The following is a 13768-nucleotide window of genomic DNA, read 5'->3' as shown; positions in this document are numbered from 1 at the left end:
AAATATCTCTCTCTCTCTGTCTCTCTCTCTCTCTCAGACTTCGTTTTATTTCTCTCTTTCTGGGCTGACCTGGTAGAAGCTAGAAGAACCCTAATGATCTCTTCCGATCTCTCTTCATAAGGTATCAATTTCTTCAATTTTGACTAGGTTTCTCCAATTTTGGGTTCTCTTATCGTTTTTTAATTTCGTTTTTTGGTTGCAGTACTCAAAGACGTGTTGAGCTTTGATCTGTGGAGAGAGGAGGATTCAATGGGAGTCACGTTTAAGATATCGAAGATCGGTAGAAAGTTCAGGCAGAGGGTTTCTTCAAAACCGCCTGCTCCTCCTGACTCTCCAGAGCCTCTGAATCCGAAATCAATCGGAGTTCTATCAGCGAAACCAAAGGTGTGCGCTTTTATTTAGTTTCTAAATTTTTTGACCGGTTAATAAAGTGAAAATTGAAGTATTTATTCGTTTTTTACCATGTTCGCCTTGTGATAATAGATTTGCTAAATTTTATTCTTTTTTGCTTCAGACCATTGTTGAAAGCCAAACATCTTTGCCTGATATATCTCCAGGTTAGCATCTAAGCAGCTACACTTGCGAACACCTTATGAACACTCGAGAGCTTTGTGTTGAAAATTTGAGTGCATTTATGTCTTTCTTTGCAGACCATGAAGTTTCCTTCGTATTGAGCCTCTATTTGAATGGGTACTCTTTAGGGAAACCCTCCTCTGAGGTATAAACTTAGAACTCAATCAGGTTTCTTGTTTTTTTTTTCTTTTTTGAATTTTTAAAATCCTTCACAGCTAACAATTCTTGTTTTTTTCTGTGAACCAGGCATCCTTTCGAGATGCTCCTAAGGCCTTACATCCGTATGATAGAGCTTCAGAGACTCTACTTTCGGTGAGTATATTTCGCATGAAGATTTGTAAATTATTAAAGAGTGTTTTTTTTCCTACATGAGTCGAAAATATAGCTTAAAGTTTTTGACTTTGCATTGTTAATGAGAGCCACTTAGATGTGTGTATTCTTTGTTGTTTGTTCAAGTTTGGTTTCAAGAAATTATTACGACTTGTAACACTAATAGTTGGGATGTTATGCCAAGTGTAAATCATATTTTTTCTGTAGTAATTTGGAAGAGGTGAGATTGATGTTTATTCAATCCAAATCAAACACTTGACTTGCTCGAGTTATCATTCTACTGGCTAAGTGATTTTATTTCCTCTGGTTGCTTTTTATAGGCTATTGAGGCTTGCCGACTTCCTAGTGACATTTTGGAAGATATACCTTGCAAATTTGTGGATGGAGCAGTCATATGCGAGGTGAGTTTTCTTCAGTCATTTATTTGAATAGAGCCTAATACCTTCTATGACCTGTCATCTTGTCGAAGTAAGTTGTTATTCATGTTGTTTAAAAAATTGGTACATGCTATTGTAGGTGCATGACTATCGGAAACGTACTCCAGAGCAAGCCTCTCCCGTGATAAATAAAGTGCGCCTTAAGATGTCACTTGAAAATGTGGTAAAAGATATTCCATCAATGTCGGACAGCTCATGGACATATGGTGATCACATGGTAATCACGGTCACTCTTGGATTACAGGTCGAGTATCTGAGCATTGAAACTTCTCTGTACTAATCCTTATATTTAACTGTAGGAAGTGGAATCAAGAATATTAAAAGCCATACAACCTGAACTTTGTTTGGATCCTGTTCCCAGGCTTGATAGGCTGAGTAAAAACCCTGAGACCGCTAAGGTAATAGCTCTTTAAAGTTACTATTTGTGCTTTCCCTTCTTCTCAGTTGCTTTTATAATATCTAAAGAGGTTTTGTTTATGCTCCACAGCTCGATTTGTCTCTTTCTACTTTACGGAGAAAGAGACTGATGCAAATGACAGAAGCGACTGTCATGTCTCTGAACAAGAGTCATGGGAAAAAGGTTTGCATTGATCGGCTTCCAGAAAGCTCAGAGCGTGGAATTATGCCAGGACATTTGCTAATGCATCAAACCCACAGCAACCAGGCTATTCAAAATCCTGGTACTAATATGCTGGCGGGATTAAGAAATCAGACCGTGCAAGATGCGTCAGCTTCCTCACTGCCTTTGGTACCACCTCAGCATCAAAGGTACCTGGGAAATGGAAATATGAGAAACGTGCAAGATCAAGGATCCAATTCTGCCAATATCTCTGGAGCTTCGCCTGGAGGACTAGATGCGATGTTGCCTTATGGCTCTGATGGTATGAACCCTGGTGCATCTTTTCAAAGAAAGAGACAGAGTCAGGAAGGACAAGAGTCTTCTATGCCTGGTTCGAATAAGCGGACAAGAGTTTCACACATGGGTCCTCATGGGGTTCCACAGCAACAGCTGGGGCAACGCGTGGATGGCATTCAGGGAACCGATACAAGTTGGAAAAATGCGCTTCTACAACCAGATTTGCTAGGCAGAAGTAGTCAGTATCCAAATCAAAGTATTCAGAGGTTTTCGCCTCAGCAAATTGAAGGAGTTATGAATCAGGAAGGTGGTCCACCGATGCAGTTTCCAGCTTCACAAACAATGCGTTACACTTCGAAAGAGGAGCCGTTTGAGATTGGTAAAGTTGATGGTAATATCAGAAACGATATGCCAGGGGTGGGAAGCGATGCAAATAATTTGGATCCGCGTATGCAGTCAAGGATGCCTCCTAATGGACTGTTGAGATCGAATTACCCTCAAGCGTCCTGGAATGTGAATCCAGTCCAGAAGATTGAAAAAGATCTGAGAAAAGAAGAACAATTCAGTAGAAGGATATCGGCTCAAAGCCCTCGTTTATCAGCAGGTGGTCAACCACAGTCCCCACTCTCATCGAAGTCTGGCGAGTTCTCTGGTGGTTCAATGGGAACCCACTATGGAGCAGTTGCAGCAGCTCAAAAGGACAAGGCTGTTTCTTCTATTCCTGCTATTGGTGCTACTCAGTCAGTGGTTTCTAGTCCTAATGATGCTATGCAGCAGCAAAGACAACACCAGATGGTTGCAAAACGGAGGACAAATTCTCATCCTATGACACAAGCTATAAACACTGTTGGCTCTCCTGTTAGTGTCAATACTGTGAGTGCCAATGCTGTTGGTCCTTCAGTTGGAAACCAAACTGTGGGCGATCACGCAATCCTCGACAGGTTCTCAAAGATTGAACGAGTTGCTGCAAGGTATGATTATAAAACCTGTTTTTTTTTTTTTAATTCTTCTTCATGTGGCTAGTGGTTTGCTTGAACTATATGCCAGCTATACTTTTCCTCCTTATCTCATTTCATCTATACAAAATTAAGTTTATCTGTTTCTGCATGAACACGTTTTTAATGCTGTATGTCATGGAATTTTTTTTTTTGTCTATTTCTAGGTACCAACTAAACTGCAAAAAGCATAAGGTGGATGATTACTCTCGAAGACCTCGCTCCTATGTTCCTCAGCGTCTGATGGTTTGTTTTTCTGGCTTGTCTAACAACGAGGACTTCAAAGACGAGGAGAAAGCCTTGTCAAAATCTATTCTTGGTGGCAGCATGAATACATGCAAGACAAGAGTCATAAACTTCCTTCGGATGGAGCGTGTAATGCAAGGTTGGTTTTCTTCTCTAACCAGATACCTGGCGGTTAATACATTTCTCTCTTTTTTTTATCGTCTCTTCACTCCATATTTTCAGGTAATGTGGCTGCAGCCGTCCCTAAAATAGTAACAAGACTGGTGATGTCAGAGAAGCCCGTCGACGGGACAGTAGCATGGTATCAAGGGGAAATAGATGATGGTGATGGTTTTCCATCTGAAGATCATATGCTAGCATTGCCCAATACGGTAAGTTCACTGGGAAAGTATAACTTGCATGCACGAACATTGAATGTATTGCTGACATTACCATTCATCATCGTTTGTTGGTTGTTGTGTCATGTTCTTCACGTTTAAGTCACTGTTGTGAACGCTTTGTGTAATTTAGAGCATGTTTGTTTTATGGAAACTATGCTGACTTGTTTATTTGTCCTCACTCTGTTACAGCACATCGCCGATCTACTTGCCGCTCAATTTAAATCACTGGTAATTCTCAAATTCTGAATGGAATATGTCAAGATCTTGGTTCGAAGAGAAAGCTACTTACAGATTGATTTATATGCCTATGCAGATGGTCCGTGAAGGATACCGCATCGATGAACATCTTCAGGAAAAGCCAAGTCGTGGGGATGCTGGTCCAAGCAGCAGCCAACCGAACTCTGCGGGCGGTGTTCCAAGAGGTAACTCTGCAAATGAAATGCAACAGTATGGAGACGGGGTTGCTGGACAAGCGCACAGTGAGGCATCGAAACAAGGGAATGCTGGAAGTGCACCTATGAACTCAACACAGAACGTTCTTGCAAACGCAAGGATGCTTCCTCCGACAAATTCTCAGGCCTTGCAAATGTCTCAAGGACTGTTGTCTGGTGGTGTCTCCATGCCTATGCAACAACAACAGCATGACCCACAGCAGTCACCGCTACTGTCATCACAGCTACAGCAGAGAAATCAACAGTCGATGTTTACACAACAGCAGCATCCACAAATGCAGAGAGCAGCATCTATGATGTTGCCTACAAATCCTCTATCAGCTATCAACTCGATGAGCCAGAGCTCTGGCATGCCGCTGACTAACAACCATTCGCCTCATCAACTGCAGATGCTACAGCACCACGCGGCGATTCAGAGGAAGATAATGATGGGGCAACAGGGGTCAGGTGTAGGCATGGGTATGGGAATGGGAAGCATGGGGAACAGTATTGCTGCGCTTGGGGCTTTTGGGAACCAAATGAATATGGCAGGAAGAGGGCTTGGAGGAACCGGAATCTCATCATCAATGTCTCTTCCTGGCATCAATAATATGGGGCAGAATCCGATGAACCATCCAGCATCAAATTTGAATGTTATAAGCCAGCAACTCCGATCTGGTGCCTTAACACCACAACAGAGTGCTGCTGTGTTTACAAATCTTAGGTTGGCGAACCGAGGAGGTGTAATGGGTGCTCCCCAAGCCGGGATGAGTGGCGTGTCAGGTGCCAGGCAGATGCACCCCAGCTCTGCTGCTCTTTCCATGATGGATCAGAATACATTAAACCGAGCTAACCTGCAGCGAGCTATGGGTAACATGGGCCCACCTAAGCTGATGCCTGGAATGAATCCTTACATGAATCAACAGCAACTCCAGCAGCAGCAGCAGCAGCAACCCCAACAGCAACAGTTGCAGCATCAGCAACAATTACAGCAGCCAACTCAGTCTCAGCAGCAGCAGCAGCAGCAGCTACAACAACATGAGCTGCCTCAACAACCACAGCAGCAGCAACAGTCAACAGCCTCCCCTCTTCAGTCAGTGCTATCACCACCCCAAGTAAGCTCCCCATCAGGTGGAATTACACAGCAGCAGCTACAACAGTCCAGTCCCCAGCAAATGAGCCAGAGAACTCCGATGAGTCCCCAGCAAATGAACCAAAGAACTCCAATGAGTCCCCAGCAAATGAACCAAAGAACCCCTATGAGTCCTCAGATAAGCTCGGGTACGATGCAGCACCCCATGAGCACAAGCAACCTCGAGGCTTGTCCAGCGAGCCCTCAGCTAAGTTCTCAGACACATGGATCTGTGGGTAGCATCGCCAATTCCCCAATGGAGCTTCAAGGTCCCAAGAACAACAACTCTGCTTAGTACTAATAATCCCTAATCAAGAAACCTAATGATTAGTTTAAGAAAAGCCATTTTATCTTCAAAACATGTGTTGTAAGGCATTTGAAGTTTTACTTGTGTCACAGTTTTAAGTTTTTCGTGTACATAAAATAATTAAGCTTTTTGTGTAGAGAAAGTAAACAATCCTTTGTGATTTGCAAGTGAAACTGCTAGCCACTATTATTAGGTTTATGTAACCACTAGCCACTGTCTGCTTCATGCTATCTGGATTTGTTAATGCTATATTTGTCATCTACCTTCTTCTCGATGATGGAGACTTGCTTGGACTTTGTTCTTTCATGTACCGAATTTGTTTGGTGAAGTGATATGGTAGAACATTGTTCTTCTCTGTTGTAGGGATCTTCAGTGTTGTGTATGTCCACGACTTGTGTAATTTTTGGAGATTTGTTTATTATCCGTTTGCTCGATCTTGTTTTTGCGGGTGCTTGGCTTCTGGTTTTACTTTCTGGTCGTGTTGGCTGCAGTTTGGAAGGTCTCCGCGAACTGTTCTTGGTTGAATTTTATTTTAAAGAACGGGTCATTGAGCAAGCCAATATCTAACCGGGTTCTTAGGGGTGGGCGTTCGGATACCCGTTCGGGTTCGGATCGGGTATTTCGGATTTTCGGGTATTTCGGTATAGGAGTATAAAACCCGTTCGGGTATTTCTGTACTTCGGGTCGGGTTCGGGTATTTTTAGTTCGGGTTCGGTTATTTCGGGTCGGGTTTTCGGATATTTAGATTTTGCAAAAAAAAATTAACTTCTTCATTTCTCAAGTTTTTTTCTTTTAAAAAATATAAATTTTACTTAACTGATATTTTATTTTTAATACATTGAATGATCTGAAGATAAAATCTTAAAAATAAAATACACTAATTTGATTATTGTTTTAAAATTTTAGCTGTAGCTTTTGTTAATGCATGAAACTAAAATTTGGACATGCATTTTAAGCATTTTAAGTGAGCAAAAAATCACTTTTCTTGCAATTATATGTATATTATCTAATTTTAAACCATGTGTATAATTAATATAAGTATTTTGAATAAAATTAGAGAAGTAAACTATGAATATATGGTTAATAGTACATAAGTTCGGTTATTTTCGGATATCCATTCGGGTTCGGGTATTACCCGTTCGGGTTCGGATATCCAATCTCTCATAATTCAATACCCGTTCGGGTATTTTGCTACTTCGGTTCGGATTTCGGTTCGGGTTTTTCGGGTCGGGTTCGGGTGCCACTTCGGGTATCGGGTAAAGTGCCCACCCCTACGGGTTCTGTCTCTCATTTTTATTGTGGTTCTTCTTTTTGTGAAAAGTGGCATGTAGTTAGCTGTTCTGCTTTTTTGTGTCAGTTCCATTATAGTCTAGGAAGAGTCAGTGTTTAGTTGTTATAAAGCCACCAAGGAAAAAGTTCCATAATGTTGCTAAGAAACTTAAAACACACCAATACCTATTGAGCCAAGAAAACTCTGTCGCCAGAAACAAGTCTTAATTCAGTTAAAATAGTCTTTTTTTTTCCCCTGCTGTTGAAATCCGGAGTTGAAAACAAAACACTTACTCAGTGGGAACCGGAGAGGAAATTATTATCCAAAACAAAGCTTCACCACTACTAGAACTTCCAAAAGCACCATGAAGCAGAACAACTGCTAGCTTAATCAACCAAGAACCACTTGATAAACCATAAAAGTAAAGCATATACAGACCCGAGCCGATGACACCGAGGCAAGGGCGCAAACATACCCTCAAACACAGAGACCAGACATGGAGAGAGGTTTTGCAAACGTCACATCAGAGTTTGTTGCACCACATCAAATCTAAACACCAGAATCGCAAAGCTGGAAGATTCAGCTCTGAGGCCCGTGCTCAAGAGTACCAAACAACCCTGCTACAACGTTCTAGACGATGCCGAACTTCCACAAAGTAAACACCACGCAAAGCCTATGTAAAAAAAACAAAAGCAAAGTCGAAAAAACAACCATAGATCAACAAAGGAGAGCAATACGACACTATACACATCTCGTGAGGAATGGTTTCTACTTGAACCATCGGAAATCCATACCACCAAAACCACCAAGGACTCCTACCCCGACAAACCCACATTTTTCATGGATCATAGATAACATGAAACAGCTTAAGAAAAAAGGAGGAAAGAAACTCGATGAGGTAGCTCTACGGGATGAGGTAGCTCTACTGGTTAGAATCTTGGGGGCCAATTGTCATGCTCATGGGTTCGACGCCAGCCGGAGGCGAACTGCCTCTTCTATGTCACCATTAGTGGTACTGGGCTTCGTCCCAGGTTAATACCCTCTCGGATGAAGTGGACCGCTGCCTGACCGAGTCCAGGGAATGACCTGCTAAGCGGGGTTCATTATCAAAAAAAAAAAAAGGAGGAAAGAAGACAAAGATCTTTCCTTGGTGCCTGCGGCAAAACTAAACACCGAAAAAGGTGGAAGATCTAAAAAAATTGAACGAAACAGCTATTTTTTTTTTGGCAAACGAAACGGCTACTTTTCTCCTACTTGTTAAAAATTATAAATTGGTAATAACATTTTAACATAGAGGATCTCCAAAAGACTATATATTTTAGAGTTTGCAAAACCTTTATATTTGAAGTTTCAAATGTTTTTCTCCAAAAGCAAAATTTCAAACTTAACTTCAAAACTATTTGTATTTTACTACATGGTCCTTGTATTTATCATAATTAATGTAAATCTATATAACTTTTATAAATAAGTAACACATATATAAAAATATTACAGAAATATTAATTAATAAAATCTTACACTAAAAGATAAAATTATAGATATAGATATATAATAAAAATTAAACTACAAACAAAATATCAGATTATTTCATAAAATTATTAATAATTGTATGAAATAATGTGGTATTTTGTTTGTAGTTTAATTTTAATTATGCATTTTTATTATAATGTTATTTTAAAACTAGAATTACACAAGAATATTACAAAAGAAACTTAATAATTTTGTTTTTTTCGAAAAACCTTAATAATTTTGTTTAAAAGGGTACATGAAGACATAATTATTATACAATGTGGTATTTTGTTTGTCGTTTAATATTTGATTATGTATAATAATTATTTCTTCATGTACCCTTTTAAACAAAATTATTAAGTTTATTTTGTAATATTCTTGTTGTCTAATTACAGTTTTAAAATAATATACATTTTATTTTAAAAAAATTATTTAATTTATGTGTAAAACTTGAATTTATAAAAATAAATCTGAAACAATTATGAGATATAAAAACTTTAAGGATTAAAATGATAGACAAAAATAATAATTAAAAATCATAAATATGAGATGTAATTAATTATAAGGATCAAATTGCAAATAAAAATATGAAACTTCAAATTTAGAGTTTTGTGGAGTGAAACTTCAAATATGAAGTTTTACTCCGTAAAACTCTAAATTTAAAATTTTGAAATTTTTTTTGGAGAGCAAAAAACTCTATATTTGAAGTTACAAAGTTTCTTTTAAATGCTCTTATAACCAACGAACGACGAGGAATAATGTATTTTTATAAAGAATAAATTTTCTTTCTCATTTCTTTTCATTCATTTTTTGTAGAGAAATAAAGAACAAAAATATTTCTTATTAAATTTGAGAAGAAACAACCATTTCATTTCATTCCTGCTATTTTATTCCTCTATGTTTATTTTCTATTCATTTCTTTTGTTTCCAGAATAGTCACGGTAGGACTTTGTCCAGGGAAAAAGGTTTAGGGAAAGAACAGGACACACCGACCGACTTCTCAATCATTAGCATGTCGGAAGCAATTAATAAACTTCATTAAACTTTTTTTTTCCAACTTGATATTCATTATAAAACAGAGTTACACAAGAACCCAAACAAAATGGGCAGACTGAAAAACCACACGATCTAAACTAGTCAACCGCTAAGGTCTTTCTCAAAAACATTTTTACACCAGAAAGGTTGACCTCTAGCTACATAGGACTGAAACCTACAATCCAGTACTGCACTGGAAGCAATGAACCGTGCCCCCAAGTTAGATTCATACGGCTCTCTTAGCATCTTCCAACTCAAAAAATTCCTAAGCAACAGTCTAATTTCATTCACTTTGAACTTGAAAGAAGGCCAAGCATGTGGTCTGTTTATTGCATCAACAAACATGCTTCCTTCAAGAGCGAAGTGAACCTTTAGAAATCTATGACTCTCCATGCTTTCAATTGCCCAAACCACACTAAGAAACTGGGCTTCATCTCTTGACTTGACATCTCCAAACGACCTCCTACTGTGAAGTTGAACTGATCCTTCTGAGTTTCTTATCACCCAAGCAGCTCCTGCAATATTACTACAAAACTTCATTAAACTTAACAACCAAACTTCTCCGCTTGTATAATTATATATTTAGAGCATATAATGATTAGACCTTCGTCGTACATAAATCACCTTGATATAATTAATATTTTGTCTGATTTATTACTTTTTGTTTAAATAAAGCCTTCGACACACTTTAATATATTATGTGCTGCCATTTTAGTCTCGACATTTTCAGTTTTTAATCAACATATTTTTTTTTCTATAATAATTTATGTATACATGTATTAAAGTATTTTTATCTGATAGTAAGCAAGTATTATTAATCATGATTTTGTTATGTTTTCATGTTGAGTAATTTATCTGTTAACTTTGCATTATTTAAAAATAGTAAATTTATATGGCTGGAAGTTCATAAACATTAAAAATAAATATAGAATATCCGCAACTAGAAAGGAGAGACTGACCATGGAATTGGGACCAGCTCACCAACGCGTCATGAGAGCGACCATTATCATTTCCAATTAAACAAAATTGCACAACATATCTTAGTTTATGTTAAGAAAATAAATATTTGAAATGGACACCATACGTATTACACGTATTTCATATCACAGAGGACCGTACGTGTCTCTGATATGCGGAGTTTCGACGATTTTTTTTAATTGGGTTTTACTAATCAACGCTATTCATGTATAATGTGCCTGTATGTTTATGATACTGTCCCTGATTGTACACAAAACACTATGAATATCAATGATAAAAAATTCGATAAAAAATAAATGATATAAATCATTGATAGAAGTATCTTTTAAAAGAAATAAAGATCAACTGATAATCATTAATTACATTTTTCATCATATTCAATCATTTTCTTGTTAATTTATTATTAAATCAAGCAATTTCAAACATCATTATTCATTAAAGTCATTTTTATTATGTCATGAGACTCATGACTCATGGAGAAAGATTCAGTAACAAAACTAGAAAAACAAACAGCCACAATGAAATAAATAGTAGAAATAAAGGCGACCACATATCAGTTTCTCTAAAATTATCTTATTATTTTAGTTGTTTATTACAACTAAGAGCAATATATATACACTTAATTAGAAGCAAATATACGAGATTGTTGTTAAGAGAAAATAATTATTTTGTTGGTCGTAAATGATCATCATCATATATAATAAACTTGCTCGAGAAAAACAGAAGCAAAATGACATGGCTTACGTGATCTCGTTGGAATCACACACCGCATCGAATCGAATTACAAATCAGCAGGAACAAACAAAAATAACAACAACGAAAGTATATATTATTTGAAACAAATGTGTAAAAATCAATTGGTCGATGTCAATAAGTATAGAACTCAGCCAATTCTTCAACGGATCCTCCTTCTTGACCAGTCTTGAGCATCCACAACAAGTGCTCGAACAAAACAACTTCACAAGCTACAACAATCTCACGATCTTGTTCAACGGACGTAGAAGACCGATCCACGAGTTCTTGGAAGAGTGGGTGAGAGATGATGTCGGGTCTAAGCATGTAAGGTCTTCGAGTCTGACCAACATAAACAACATGGAGATTGTTGTCCTCTGATAGCTCATCGGAGACGGCAGCTGAGGAGGAGGATGAGTGGTGGTGGTTCTTGGCGAAGGACGGCCATTTCTTTATCGCCGACTTGAGCTTTGTCAGCTTCCCGACTTTGGCCATTACTTATGAAACTAACCTTTTTCTTGGATTTGCAACAAGAGAGTTGTTGAAACTAGGTAGGGTTTAGGGTTTATGAGGATATATGTGATTATATAAGTGTGTGTGGGTCAAAATATTGAATGAAGAATAGAAAATGTTTTGAGATGTTCTTGGGAGGAAAGAACAATGAAGGTTCGTGCATATATATCGAGTGAGATAGAGAAACGCATAGGTGCATTGCATGACCCACCGATTGATGCATAACAGCTAAGAGATGAGGACATAAATGGCAAAACTAGTAGCATCTTCTTTGCCCATTGTTTTTCCTTTTTTTTTCCTTTTATATCTTTATAACCGCATTTTTAATTTTACATAAATTAATTTTGTAAAACTATAGTTCCATGATAATTTTTTTGGCACGGTAATTATTTTATTGTTATGCTATATATATTACATTTCAGTTAAAATAAATTAAGTTAAACTGATAACATGAATAATATAATATAATCATCTATCATACGAGTAATAATACTTGTGAGATATAATCTAAGTCCCACATTGGAGAATTAGATAAGGAGTGTCTAATATATAAAGAGAAATTCAACTCTAATTAGTACAAAGCTTTTTGAAAAGGAAACCAAAAGTAAAATCATGCGGGCCAGCCTCTAAGGCCTAAAGTGGACAATATCGTACTACTCAGATAATAAAGAGTTGGACATGGGCTTTAACAATTCCAACAATTGGTATTAGAGCGGTTTGACAAAGAGATGCAAAAAACCAAAATATCCTTTAAGTAAGAACAGGTAGAAAAAGAAAAAGAATGTCTGTTTGCAGAAACGTCACAAGATCATGGAACCTGTGATGTTGTGGGAAAATATTTTCAAAGGAACGAGATGTTAAAGAGAAATCCCACATTGGAGATGAATGTGATCCTTAGTTTGATGGGAAGAATATAATATGCAATCTAAGTCCCACATTGGAGAATTAGATAAGGAGTGTCTAATATATAAAGAGAAATTCAACTCTAATTAGTACGAGGCCTTTTAGAAAGGAAACCAAAAGTAAAACCATGCGGACCAGCCTCTAAAGTCCAAAGTAGATAATATCGTAATAATCGAATAATAAAGAGTTGGACATGAGCTTTAACAATTCCAACGATACTTATCTAACATAATATTATAGGATTGGTAAAAAAAAGAAAATTATAGGATTGGTATATAAGTTTTCTAAAAATCCAAATACATAAATCACCCACATGAATAAAACACTAACGATATATATTTAATATAATTTAAGAAGAATATATTATAATTAGTCTATACTCTATATACTATATTAACAGGAAATAAATTCCCCGAAAAACTATTGCATTATATGTATAGTATTTTCTTAGCAACGACATTTTTGTTTTGTCTATATAGATGACACTCGTCATAACCATATTTGTATTTGATAAAGATACACATGTTTATCTTTATTTGTTGTATACTTTAAATATAATAAGTCTGTAGGTATGTACGTATACGTGTGTATATGGTAGGCAACCTCTCATTGCGTGTTGTTGTCTAATGATCGGACAAAGAGTGATATCTTTTAGATAACGATTACATCCTGTCCTCAATTTTGCTGAATATTACCCGATAATACTTATTGTTTGTCGTTCATATATACCAAAACAAGCAAATATAATCCTCATCCACCGACTAAATTTATTTATTTATTTGTATGAACTAAACATACTTTATATCTATATTTTAGAAACCGTAAATCCATCGAGGAATCGGAAAGTCATGTAAATAAATATATTCTTTTCGTTTCAGATTAATTGTCAAATTTTAAAATTAACACTGTATTAGTAGGAATAAAACAAAATATTTAATATTTTTAATATATTAAAAAATACAGACCGACATATAAACTAAAATGGAAAAGAATAAAAGATTCTAGTTAAGTAAAAATAAAGTTCATTGAATACTATTTTCATTGAATGTACCACGAACGGAGAATTTAAGGGCGGATCGTTTAGCACATAGTGCCAGACAACAATCGTCTTTCGTCGTTCACATGGATGCAGAGCTACCAG

The 13768-nt window shown here is 36.9% G+C and overlaps 2 protein-coding genes across 2 annotated transcripts; one reads left to right on the top strand and one right to left on the bottom strand.

The window, feature by feature from the left end:
- Positions 1 to 6: 6 nt before the first annotated feature.
- Positions 7 to 5860, top strand: LOC108842371 (protein PHYTOCHROME-DEPENDENT LATE-FLOWERING). Its single transcript, XM_018615263.2, has 13 exons — positions 7 to 121; positions 203 to 384; positions 515 to 557; positions 651 to 718; positions 820 to 885; positions 1224 to 1304; positions 1420 to 1557; positions 1640 to 1738; positions 1828 to 3167; positions 3359 to 3576; positions 3660 to 3808; positions 4007 to 4045; positions 4131 to 5860. The coding sequence occupies exons 2-13, from the start codon at positions 250 to 252 to the stop codon at positions 5673 to 5675; spliced, it is 3921 nt and encodes a 1306-aa protein (XP_018470765.2). The 5' UTR covers positions 7 to 121; positions 203 to 249; the 3' UTR covers positions 5676 to 5860.
- A 5282-nt stretch (positions 5861 to 11142) lies between these two features.
- Positions 11143 to 11873, bottom strand: LOC108839788 (auxin-responsive protein SAUR78-like). The gene has a single exon (XM_018612562.2). The coding sequence runs from the start codon at positions 11704 to 11706 to the stop codon at positions 11347 to 11349; it is 360 nt and encodes a 119-aa protein (XP_018468064.1). The 5' UTR covers positions 11707 to 11873; the 3' UTR covers positions 11143 to 11346.
- Positions 11874 to 13768: the final 1895 nt, after the last annotated feature.

Source organism: Raphanus sativus, chromosome 2 (assembly GCF_000801105.2).
Source record: "Raphanus sativus cultivar WK10039 chromosome 2, ASM80110v3, whole genome shotgun sequence".
In the NCBI taxonomy this organism is placed as follows: domain Eukaryota; kingdom Viridiplantae; phylum Streptophyta; class Magnoliopsida; order Brassicales; family Brassicaceae; genus Raphanus; species Raphanus sativus.
Note: the sequence above shows the minus strand (reverse complement) of the source record. Positions and strands in the feature narration are given on the sequence as shown.

Coding starts and splice junctions, on each gene's coding strand:
- LOC108842371 (XM_018615263.2), top strand. CDS start 250: ATGGGAGTCACGTTTAAGATATCGAAGATCGGTAGAAAGTTCAGGCAG. Junction 3,577..3,659: donor GATGGAGCGTGTAATGCAAG/GTTGGTTTTCTT, acceptor CCATATTTTCAG/GTAATGTGGCTGCAGCCGTC. Junction 3,809..4,006: donor TGCTAGCATTGCCCAATACG/GTAAGTTCACTG, acceptor ACTCTGTTACAG/CACATCGCCGATCTACTTGC.
- LOC108839788 (XM_018612562.2), bottom strand. CDS start 11,706: ATGGCCAAAGTCGGGAAGCTGACAAAGCTCAAGTCGGCGATAAAGAAA.